Here is an 11993-nt window from a genome sequence, read left to right as displayed (position 1 = left end):
ATGTGAATGGATGGAATTAATGTCAGTTATAATTAGCAACCATTGGTACGTTCACAATACACTTTTCAAATATATACGATTGTGTAAGAATTGATAGGACACAGCAATTTAATGGACATCACGAAAACAAAGAACAATACAGATACCCCAAACACCAGTCATGTAAAATATTTAATAAATATATAGAATCAATATCTTTGAATTGAATTTATTATATATGGAGAACTCATACATTGAATTGCTGTTTAAGAAAGATGTGTAGCCAGATGTTAATGAAAACAGATGTTTTCAAAATATTGTTATCATGGCGAACGTTTGAGTGTGTCTGTGTGTGTTTGTGATTTTGATTGTGTGTGGTCTGATAATGATTATAAAGCCAAACACGTACATTTCAAGGAAAAGCCGGGACTTATTCTAACAGGACCGTATAAACGTACGTGAACGCAGCTAAAAGTGCAGCCAGTTGCTATGTAACGCGGTGTAAACAACAGAGTTAAAAGGTTGCAGTTACTGATGCTAAAACCTGTGTTGATCGCTTTTTCAGTCGTAAATCCTCAAAAGTAGGTAAGTTTTGGCGTTGTCACTGTCAGAAACCTCTAACTCCAACTAACACAGCATGAGCGAATTTTATGGTGGATCTGAGCCCATTGTGATGGATGAGGAGTTTCTGCAAAAAGTCGCTGTAGAGCATACTCCTCAAAATCTGGCTGGGATTATCAAAAGAGAAGGAATCCACTTTGATGAAGTCCTTGAACTAAGTCTGGAATACAGAAGTGAGAACAATCACACAATTAATAATTAGGGTATGATTATATGATTGATTTAGGTATGTGACAGTATGTTTTCTCACAGATATCCTGATAATTGACAACTTACGAGAATTCACATCCTTGGAGAAGCTTTACTTGAACAACAACCTCATAGAGAAGATTGAGGGACTGGACCGTCTGATTAATCTGACATGTCTTAGTAAGACCAAGCTTTATTTTCTATTCTGCTAAAACTTTATGTAATTATTGTGCAGTTATTGTAAAACTGAAGACAGCATATTTAAATACAAATATTTAACGATAAATTATTTTTTTTAGATTTGTCTTTCAACAAAATACAGAAGATCGAAGGTCTGGAGTCTTTACAGAAGCTTGAAGTGCTGAATTTGGCCAACAACAGAATTGCCATCATTGAAAACATGGATAAACTTGAAAAACTCACTCATTTCTGCATTGCAAACAACCTTATCGAACAGCTGGACAACGTAACTTTTTTCTTTTCTTTCATAAATCTGTCACATAATAAATTTAACATACTGCATTTTCATTGCAAGTACTGTTTACATTTGTGTACATTTCAGAATATAACATTACAGAATGTTTACGTATCGCCTAATGCAAATCTAATTTCCCAGGTGCTCTACATGAGGAAGTTTAAGAACCTGTTCACCCTTACTCTATTTGGAAATCCTGTCTCCGAGGCGGATGATTACAAATTGTTTATTGCTGCCTACTTTCCAAATTTGACGTGCCTAGACTACAAAATAGTCAATGAAAAGACAGTAAGTATTACGAGTGTTTTGACTCAATTCCATAAAAAGTAGAATTAGTATTACCCTAAATACCTAGCATTAACTGTTCATAAACTGTGAATTGATATTTATGAAAGTGCTTAAATGTGTTTAAAAACAGCTTTTCCTAGGTTTGTAACGACACTGTCCTCATAGGTATTTTTTAAGTTGACCTGTTTAAATTGCAAAATTAAATCACATGTGTCATCGTGTGCAGAAAAATGATGCATATATCAAATACCAGTATGTTCTTGAGGAAATGAGACGTAAAGAGAAGCAGGAACAACAAGCCATTAATGCTGACGAGAGCCAGAAAGCTGACCTCCAATTACACACAGTAATGTAGAGTTCTTATTTTGTGATGCAGTCTTTGCAACATAAGCTCTCAAGTTTAAAATTTATCATCCATACAACTAGCAACTACAGTTCTTTCCTACAGGATGCCTTTGTGGAGTTCCTCAATGGGTCTTATCTGTTTGAGAGCATGTTCAAAGATGATCCAGAGTTAGAGACGCTGCAGCATTTGCCTGAAGTGCCTGAACTGCTTCAAACATATCCTTTGTTGTACTGGCTTTTGAATCTATGCATGTGTATTCGTAGTAACACAATTTGGATAAAAAAGTTCTTGAATTCCTTGACCCTACACTTACATTTGAGAATGAAATGGTGGAACTGTGTATGCAGTTATTTAATATAGGCTTGGCTGAGCATAAACTAAGAGAGACAGAGGTGAAGACCTTCTTCAGTGGTGAGGCTAAGACTGTGGCAGACTGTCAGCAGAAAGCATCACAAATACTGGCCAAATTTGAGCAGCAACACCAACAGGTAAGCTTATGTTTATGAAATGCTCTTCACTGGGTTATCCTGAGCAAGGTCCTGATGATCAAATAAATAAGTGTCTGTCCCTTTTTAGAGGATTGAGGAGCTGGAGCAGTTGTCAGACTCAAACGCAATAAAGGAAAAGATCCGATGCTGCAATGATGAAATCAATCAACTCTGTAAAAGTTTCATGTCACTAGAGTTTCTGCTGGTCAGTCAGTTGGAGGTATGTACAGTGTGTGTACACTTTCTGATGTCCAAATAAGATTATATTCTGTAGAGTGGTCTTTTAATACCTAACTTAATGTAGTATACTGTATATACAATGTGGATTCTGTATAAATAAATGAAATAATTTACCTTCTATTTGCATGTGAAAAACATTTTCTCATATTTGTCTGTTAATTTCAGGATATCATTACAATGTTGGAGAGGAACATCTCACACATGGTTGGCAACTTCAGTGATAACACTCAAAGGATATATCTTTTCTCATGACACATCAGCTTTGGAACACTGAACCATTCACAGTAACAATTGTCTAACTGGTCTACTGGTCTAACTGATCTGCTTGCTAGTTTTTAGATGTGATTTTTGAGAGAATCTTAATGCAATGCCAGATAAACCGTACGGTAATTATTATATTTGGTCTAGGTTTACCTGCACTTGTGAACAAGATCTTAAAGAGATTTTGTTAAGTTAACCATTTTGTTGTCAATATCCAATCTTTTATGAGTGACTTCTTTGACACAATCATACATTTGCCCTGTGTCGAGATCTTGAGCAGAATTATTTTCAGAACGTACGGAACATTGCTCTTGCAACTCTGGAAAAAATTGCCAAAGACAACCTGGAGGAGGACATGTCAGATGATGTTAGAATGGTAAGTTTTATCCCTTTTGGACCAGACTGGCTACATATATGCATTTAAATACAATAGAAATACAGCAGCGCAGTATGTTATTTTCTACATACACATATTGACACAAGTCGTATATTATAACCTCCACTTTTAAAGGCATGGGAGTCCATTGCTTATATATGTAAAATGCATAGTTTAATGGTTTAAAGTAAATGCTGATGACTAACTTGGACAGGTTATATAAAGTGAGGAAACGCTCCAGTGTCATTCCCTCCAGTATTTCACACCTGTGTTTTATCTGTGTAGCTGTTTACAGACAAAGACACAGTGATGAATGCACTGACCGCAGGCCATGATAACCACCTGATCAAGATCAATGACCGAGAGACTCTCCTGGGTACACGTTTAAACGCCTGGAAAGTGGCCCTTATTAAAGGGGTATGAGATCTAAAATTACGTTGAAACAAACACCTCAATTTGGATTTTTATACAGATGGGGAACCTTGCTTTCATATATCATAGTCTTGTTTTTTCTTTGTTTTGTGTCTTTATGGTTTACTACAGATTCAAGACAAACAGCTGAAGCAGCACCGCATGCGCTTCTCAGACATCCACAGATATGCAGACTATTTGAGGGAACAACTGGCAAAATTTTTGTGACATCATAAGTAAAACACTCACCCTAAATGTTATTACATTCTTACAACCTGATTGAACAGCTGTAACAAATTACACTGGTGCAAGTAAAAATAGCTGTGTTTTAGAATTCCTACATTCCACCTCTTTATATCTGTTTTGTAGCCTGTTTGGAAAATAATTTTTTGACAATTACTAAACTGTTCCAGTGCCCTTATAGTTTCCTCCTTATGAATGAAATGTAATTAAACTGCAGTAAATAAAATAAAAATTCTAACTTAAATAAATATTTGGAGTGACCACACTCTCCCACTGAATCAACACCTTTTCAGATACCCTTGCACACTGTTTTACGCAACACGTAGCAGGTGGTTTGTTTTAAACATCTGCAATCATGGCCTGAATAATATATAATATTCTGGACAATGTGACGTCTATACCAACTCTTGCAGGAGCTCTTGTTCTTCTTGTTGCAGAACATAAGAACTTTGTTTAAAGGTTGGGGGTGGTTGTCATGCTGAAACATAAATAAATAAACATTACCTGTGAAATTGAGATTTGAATTGAGATTAGGAGTTTGATGTGTGGAGTAAACACTGAGGAAATGGTCTGTCATTGACTAAATTAAATAATAAATTTTAGTTTATCTAAAAATCAGATTATAATTGCTTAAAAAAGGGTTGTGTTTCTTGTTACTTTAGTGTAATAATGACTAATGTAATAACTGAACAGTAACTATGCCCATCTCAATACAGTCTTAATATTACTAATGTCTATTGTAACTAATTCAATTTCACAAATGAAGGAAAAGCAAAAGCACAAGACAAGATTTAAAATTTATATTTTAAAAAGATTTTTTTAAATTAAAAAAATCAATACAAGCATCTTAAATGTGTTTTCTAAAATATTGTAGTCATAATAATAATGTACATACACCCGTGTTTGTGTGTTTAGAAGAAAATGTCTAGAAGCTACGGCACATTGCATTCACCAAAGAAAAAACAATTATAGACCTTATCTGGTAAATACGAGATATTTAGGATTTATTTTTTTCATAATTACGAGATACGGGACTTTGGGACCTCATAAATATGAAAACGTTTCAGAATATGCCTTCGATTCATCAGGGTTTTTTTTTTTTCGATTTCTCTTTATCACAGTAGTTCTGTGACAATTTTCAATACTTCCAAAACTCCATAGTAAAACAGAACTTTCCATAAATCGTTTAGTGGACTTGGCTTTTCAAAATGTCAACATAAACAAAAATGTCAACAAAATGTCAGCAAAATCTCGGCGTCATTACATTCGGAATATGTTAATGACAGTTGAGTGGTGGTAGCCTTATCTCCCTTCTACGTAATTTGTAGTGTAGTACAGCTGCTATGAATACAGCTCCCATACTACATTTCGGCAAATCATCCAATCATATTCTTATTTAAACCGAGCGCCAGATTCCAGCCAATGAAATTAAGTAAAGCTAGATTCTGAAAACAGACGTGTAACGTTAAAGTACCTCGTCCGTCGTCAGTTTGCAGCACTGAGAGAAGTTTTAGACCTCGGGGAGTTTGCGCAGCTGGCAGGCCCTTGTCTGTCAGCATCATTTCTCTCTCCAGCTGTTGTGTGCTCAGTCATAACGTTCATGACGGTTGCTGACGGTGACACTTTAGCGCTCACCATGCCTGTCCGAGCTGAGTGCTGCAGTACCAGCGGCTCGGCCCGCTTGTCCTCGGCCTCTCTTGTTCCCCCAGCCCCGATCAACACCTACCAGCCGGGAGTGGCCACTTCGCTGCTGTACAGCGGCTCACAGTTTCGGGGATACCAAAAGAGCAAAGGCAACGCCTACGACGTTGAGGTGGTTTTGCAGGTAAATGTGTCATTGACTTATACTAATCGTGTTAGTCTTCACATTAACTATTCTGTTTGTTGTCATCGTGCATATTTGTAGCTCTTGTTGCCAAGTTAGCAGACGTGAGCTCCATTCAGCTTTACTTGGTTGTCAAACACTGCTGACACGTTGACCTAAGTGTGAGCAAGGGTAGTGTTTCTACTGTAGAATTTGGAAATTAGACAAAAGAAATAACATTTCTCTCCAGTTTTGCAGTGACGTTACACAGTCTGCACAAACACGTTGGCATTTTTCAGCTGGCTACCAAAATTAGTGGAACGTTTTCAGATTCTGACGTTGAATCTGAAACCAATGTCAGCCAGATTTACAAATGGCACATTTACTGTGATACCTCTCGTACACATAGTTTGTCTGTCTTAACACACCTCCTCCTCATGTGTTTTCATTATAAAGATTAAGTGGAAAAGTTTTGGCACCTGTGATTTCAGCCACTGTAAAGTCATAATTATGTGATCCCTGTATCTGCTTTTCTTGGCAGCATGTGACTGTGGAAGACTCATATTTGTGTGGATACCTCAAGATTAAAGGCCTGACTGAGGTACAGCCTGAAACTAGAATAGATGTAGTAAGACTGACCTTTATTCTGTCAAAGACTTAACACAAACTGGTTTGCTTGTTTGAGCAAGCAGACTGTTTGTCTAGTTGGATGAAGGTTGAATTGTGCAGATGACTGTAAGGCCATTAGGTTTCACCTCGTCTACTTCCAGCTAGACTCTTGCTCTGTAATCTAGTCTGTAGCTTAAGTGTGTCAACTGTATTACCATTACCTTATGCAACATATGGAGTAGAAAACGTCAGCAAGATCCTGGAGTTTGGCCGTGACAGAGTGGAGTGAAAAATAAGTAGCCAGGTTATGTCTCTATATAACTAGTGAGTGACATATGACAAGGTATTGATTACACAAAGAGAGCAGTTTCTCACATTTCCATGTTTGAAACTTGTGCCAGAGTGCACCGCTGCCTATTGCAGTACGACTATAGGCAAACCTAGTGCGTTACATGGAAATATTAAAATAATCAAATACCCCTAATTAAGACATGGGGAACTGCTATAAAATATGTCAGAGATTAATTTCTCTCATTTTTCTGTGACAGGAGTATCCCACTCTCACAACTTTTTTTGCTGGTGAAATCATCAGTCCAAAAAGGCCATTTTTAACTAGGAAGTGGGATGCAGATGAGGATGTGGACAGAAAGCACTGGGTATGTCCTCTTTATGGTAATTTTTATTCTGCTTTGTTGCAGGTGGGGCTGCTAATAATTAATAAATGGGCAATATATATTGACTTACATTTCATATAATGTGTGGAGCATCATTTGTACATTCCTTTAACACTGTTTTAGAATTCACTAAAGATTTCAGCAGCTTGCCTTGCCTCAGACGTATAGTCAGAATAATTGCAGTGTACAAATCACAATCATCCATGATGCAAGTGGCAGGAATGACAGGAGAGATGCAGCATAAGTTAGAGGTTTCACCTAAATTTCAGTAAGCACCTGTTGCCTGCAGCTCTTCGCCTAATCAGTTCAGTGTCTTTGCCTATTTTTAGTTTGTACTTATCGTTTCTGGAAAAGCCTGTACACTGTGCAGATTTATGTTCAACTTGTTGTCATTGACTCTAGTTTCTGTTCTCTAACCATTATTTAATTAACTCTCACCAGGGAAAATTTCAGCCTTTTTACAAATATGCCAAAAATTTCAACTCAGATGACTTTGACTATGAAGCACTGGACAACAGCGATTATATCTTCATGAGGTGGAAGGTTCGTACATTATTTCACTCTTCACCTCTAAACTTTGTCCCTCTCTGCGTGCTAGCCTTAAACTCTAACCTCTTTATTTTCCTGTCCTTTCAGGAGCAATTTCTAGTTCCAGACCACACTATCAAAGACATCAGCGGTGCCTCTTTTGCAGGCTTCTACTATATCTGCTTCCAGAAGTCCACAGCCACTATTGAGGGATACTATTACCATAGGAGCTCTGAATGGTAACCACCATTGCTGTCTAGGACTTACCAGCATTACAAATCAAATTCAGTTATTTCAGTACTGTTACATAGGTACTGTTTTAGGCTGATGTTCTTTCTTTACCTAAATCTGCAGGTACCAGTCTCTAAACCTAAACCATGTTCGAGAGCATAGTATGCCTATCTATGAATTTCGGTGATGCAAACATGCAGAAATGTTGAATGAAGTAATGGACGTTTCATACTGCCCTGCATTTAAGTGGGATGGAAACAGCAGAGAGCCCTTTAATGCCAAGGACAAGCAGTGACCTGTTTTCTTCACTGTGGATAAATAAACGTGTGGTCAGACACTCGTCTGGTGGACTGAAAAAGAGATGGCACAGACAGAGAAGAGTTGAATGGAAGATTAGTGATTGTAAATGTGATGTTCTCACATTGGCAGCAGAACTGATATTTGCTTCAGATTTTATTTTTAATGCAGATATGTCCTTTTTTTAAAAAAAAAAGTTTGTATTTACTTTTTTGGGGGTGGGGGGACTGTCTCTATTAAGTTGGACATGAAAGTATTGTTCATGTTTTCCTTCAGTGGTGGCAGTAAACATAATTACATTTCAGTTAAGGTTGCAAATGAGTAAAAACTTTTGTCGAGGAAAGAATATTTTATTTCTTTTTTTAATGTAATTCTAATATCACTTTGATGCTCCAGTCACTGACACACACTGCAAAGGTGGGCTCTTGCCAAATGTGGCATGACCTGCTTTTGATGCATATCTGTAAGCGTGGAAGTTAGGGTCTGTTGATCAGGGGTAGAAACTGAAACTGGAACTGAGCGAGTTTACAACAACATGTACCTTTTTCAAAAGTCCTCCAGACCTGTCTCAAGTGAACAAAAACCTGCAAACCGCTCAGCAACAAATGTCTATGCAAGCAAAAGCTCATTATTAGGTAGGATTTAGGATTTCGTTAATTTCAGCTAATTTCTCTTAATGACTAATTTATTTTTGATAAAGGTGGAAAACCTTAAGGAAATTAAGAATTATATTTTAAATGAGGCTTATTTGAATACAATGTCCTGCTTTTAAAGCTCAGATATGTGACACTAAATTCCTACTCATTAGTTTGAAACTTGAGATTTGCTGTCAAGGAAAAGGAGTTTCCATGGAACCGGGAGTTTGAGTGACTGGAAAAATACAATGCAACAATGAGTCCAATGTTAATGTTACAGTCTGCAGAGAAAATCGTACTTAGTTTTATTCAGGTCAATTTGTCTTCATTATTTCCACGTTTGGAAGCAGTTAAATGTGGTTGCATTTGTGCTTCTCTTTCAAAAACTCCAAAGTGGGACATGACAGAGCTGTAAGTAACATGCCTAATTACAGTGTGTTGTCCTGAGTGGTCAGTATTATGTTTAGAAATAGCACTTTGTGTGACTTGTGTGTTAGGATGGAAACATCAATGCTTTAGGCAAAACCTGCTGCCTTACATTTTTAAATGTCTGTAAAGCCCCTTTTAAAAAGGAAAATTAGCATAGTAACACTTTATTTGAAAGAAATCATGAAAGTGTACTTCTGGTCTCTTTGACACACAGTGTATCAGCTTCTTTGTTGCTCATTGACTTTCAGCTGGTTTTGTCAACTGGAGCGTGACACATGGAGTTCATAGGTTGCTGTGGGGTTGTTGTTGGCTCTATCATTTTTTTTTACCCAATTATTGGGATGTAAAATGTAATGTAATTAACTTTAAAATAATTTACGTTTTTTAATAAAACTTATATGAAATATAACCCCCAAAAATGTTCCTTTGGAAATGTCATTGAAAGTGCTGATTTTAGGTTGATCTATTTTACATTTTTGATATTTGTTTTATGAGTGGCACATATACTGATCAGGCATAAGATTATGACCACCTGTGCAACATAATGCAATCCAATACAGTGACTCTGCCATGAATTCTCATTATAAGAAGAGGTGGTTCTTATGTTCTGCCCACTTTGTTAATTTAAATAGGATGGCCAAAACATTAGAACCACCTCTTACAATACCCTTAAGTACAACTCTACAACCCACCTCTAAATAAACGCATAGCAGAATGATCACCTGACAGTTTCATCCTAAAAACAGAAATATAAAAGTGTTAAAGTAGAATTCGTGTTAGAGCCACTTTATTGGATTGCGTTAAATTGCATAGGTGGTCGTAATTTTATGTGTAATCTGTGTACATTAAAACTGTTGAGGGAATGAATGAGCAGCTGGTTAAGTTGAGCCACCATAACAGCAGTGTTCAGACATTAGATGGCAGTAGTGTCCATAATATGTTCTGCCTCCAGGAATCCCAACTTTTACAAATCCTTCAAATATGTTTCAGAATCGCTGTTTATCTGTAGGCATTAAGTAATGGCTGATCTGATTTGTGTTTTTAACTTACCGGAGGTGCTTAAATGTAAGTGAACAAGTTGAGTGAAAACAATCTGCTTTAGCGAATCATGTGCCTCCATCTAACCATATCTTCTGCATCCTCTTCTCTCACACCACGTTTTTTTCCATTCATGCTTGTATTCAAATTGAATACATTATTAAAAAGTTTAGCCAGTAAAATTTCCAATAACTTTTTTTTTTTTTACGGTAACTTTATTGTTACAAGCCAACTGGTGATTGAATGTAACTGAGAGAAAAATGTAGCAAATAATAAGGTTTTGTGTACTTGCTGCTTCTGTGGAAAAATCTGGCCGAGTCAAGAAGGAAACATTTTTTTCTGTGAAAGGAAAGAGGTGGAAAGTTGCATAGACAGCATCTTCCTCATCTGGCTTCAACAATGCAGGCTACAGAAACAACATTCACTCTCTACAGAGCTTTCTAGAAACAGGTTTGTTGTCAATGAATTTGACACTTTGTCTTTGTGATGCACAACCCAAAAATGTAAATCCACCATATACCAAATCTACCATAGTCATAAATACACATACATTGATATGGAATGTACTTAATTAAGAGTTTTTAAGGGGATTGAATATAAATTAGTGACTCATTCTATGAATCGGATCTATGAATCCACACACTTTGGTGACAACATTAAGTATAAGAAGATAAAGTATATGATTTAATTCCTTGTTACTTTTCACATAATTTTCCTGCTTAGAAAATTTTACTTTTACCTTTATACTAAAATTTTAAAGAAAAATAAAACAAAGAAAGAATAGCATAGAAAATCTAATTTCATGAAGTTGAAGCAATGTTTTCCTCTTTCAATTTTTCAAGAGCAAGGACATTAGAAGTGGGGCCTAATTCTTTTTCTTAATAAAATACTTGTTTTCTTGTCTGTTTTATTTGCTTTTCCTCTTGTTCCCTTTACTCTTGTATCCTTCCATGACACACAGTGAGCAGAAACTTTGTAAGTTATGGAAGCACAGTGTCAATTATCTATTCAACATTTGTTATACACACAATAAAGCATCTAAAACATCTGGATCTGTGTATAAACCGAGGCTGGTTCCTAGAGGAAGGAGATAGATGGACAATTAAACAAATGATAAGAACAGTCCTGGAGGGATAAAAGAGAACCCTTATCACGGGTGACTCAGTTTGTTTCACGCAGCTAAGTTATCACCTCCCATTAGAAAAAGTGTCTGCAACTGTTCTTCACCCTCATCCAAACCTGTGTGTGTGAGGATGGATGGAACATGTCCTGGGTCTTGAGAGGTTAGGGGCCTCTAAAGTAACTGTACATATTTCTTGTTTGACAGAACTTATTTGTTTGTAAGTTAGGAAGACACAAAATTACTACAAAAATATATCTATATAGATATATAGATATAGATATAGATATTTGCCAAACGCAAAATGTCCAAAAACGTGAATAATATTAAAATTACCACATCAAAATTCAAATCAGCAGAAAGAAAAGGAGGCGGGTCAGTCCCGTCTGTCCGCAGGCCCAGTTTTCGTGTCATAATTAATTATGTGCCATAAATAATAACCAGGGAAAATAATGTCACTGTGATTAAAAAGATATTCTTTTTAAATGAAAATTGAAACTCCTCTGCGCTACGTGCTGTAAGCCTCGCAAATGTAGCCTAAAATAGAAGAGTTAAGCAATTTTTAGACACAAAAGAACAAAAAAAAAAATGTCTTATGGGAGACTAATAATTTCCACCTGTAAGGAAAGTGGCCACACCTGTAGAGGAAGTGCAGTATAAGTTGATCTGCAACTTTTGGATGCTTCAGTGTGAAACGGGGCCAAGCTGAGA

The 11993-nt window shown here is 36.5% G+C and overlaps 2 protein-coding genes across 2 annotated transcripts; both read left to right on the top strand.

Annotated features, from left to right (window-relative positions):
• The first annotated feature begins 57 nt into the window (after window positions 1-57).
• Window positions 58-4342, top strand: drc3 (dynein regulatory complex subunit 3). Its single transcript, XM_067477110.1, has 12 exons — window positions 58-773; window positions 853-969; window positions 1089-1255; window positions 1406-1552; window positions 1779-1898; window positions 2001-2113; window positions 2212-2386; window positions 2475-2606; window positions 2792-2864; window positions 3142-3263; window positions 3549-3680; window positions 3807-4342. The coding sequence occupies exons 1-12, from the start codon at window positions 617-619 to the stop codon at window positions 3900-3902; spliced, it is 1551 nt and encodes a 516-aa protein (XP_067333211.1). The 5' UTR covers window positions 58-616; the 3' UTR covers window positions 3903-4342.
• A 1027-nt stretch (window positions 4343-5369) lies between these two features.
• gid4 (GID complex subunit 4 homolog) lies at window positions 5370-10374 on the top strand. The gene is made up of 6 exons (XM_067476330.1): window positions 5370-5742; window positions 6263-6322; window positions 6879-6986; window positions 7446-7547; window positions 7641-7771; window positions 7887-10374. The coding sequence occupies exons 1-6, from the start codon at window positions 5518-5520 to the stop codon at window positions 7948-7950; spliced, it is 690 nt and encodes a 229-aa protein (XP_067332431.1). The 5' UTR covers window positions 5370-5517; the 3' UTR covers window positions 7951-10374.
• The last annotated feature ends 1619 nt before the right edge of the window (window positions 10375-11993 follow it).

This window comes from Channa argus, chromosome 15, assembly GCF_033026475.1.
Source record: "Channa argus isolate prfri chromosome 15, Channa argus male v1.0, whole genome shotgun sequence".
In the NCBI taxonomy this organism is placed as follows: Eukaryota; Metazoa; Chordata; class Actinopteri; order Anabantiformes; family Channidae; genus Channa; species Channa argus.
Note: the sequence above shows the minus strand (reverse complement) of the source record. Positions and strands in the feature narration are given on the sequence as shown.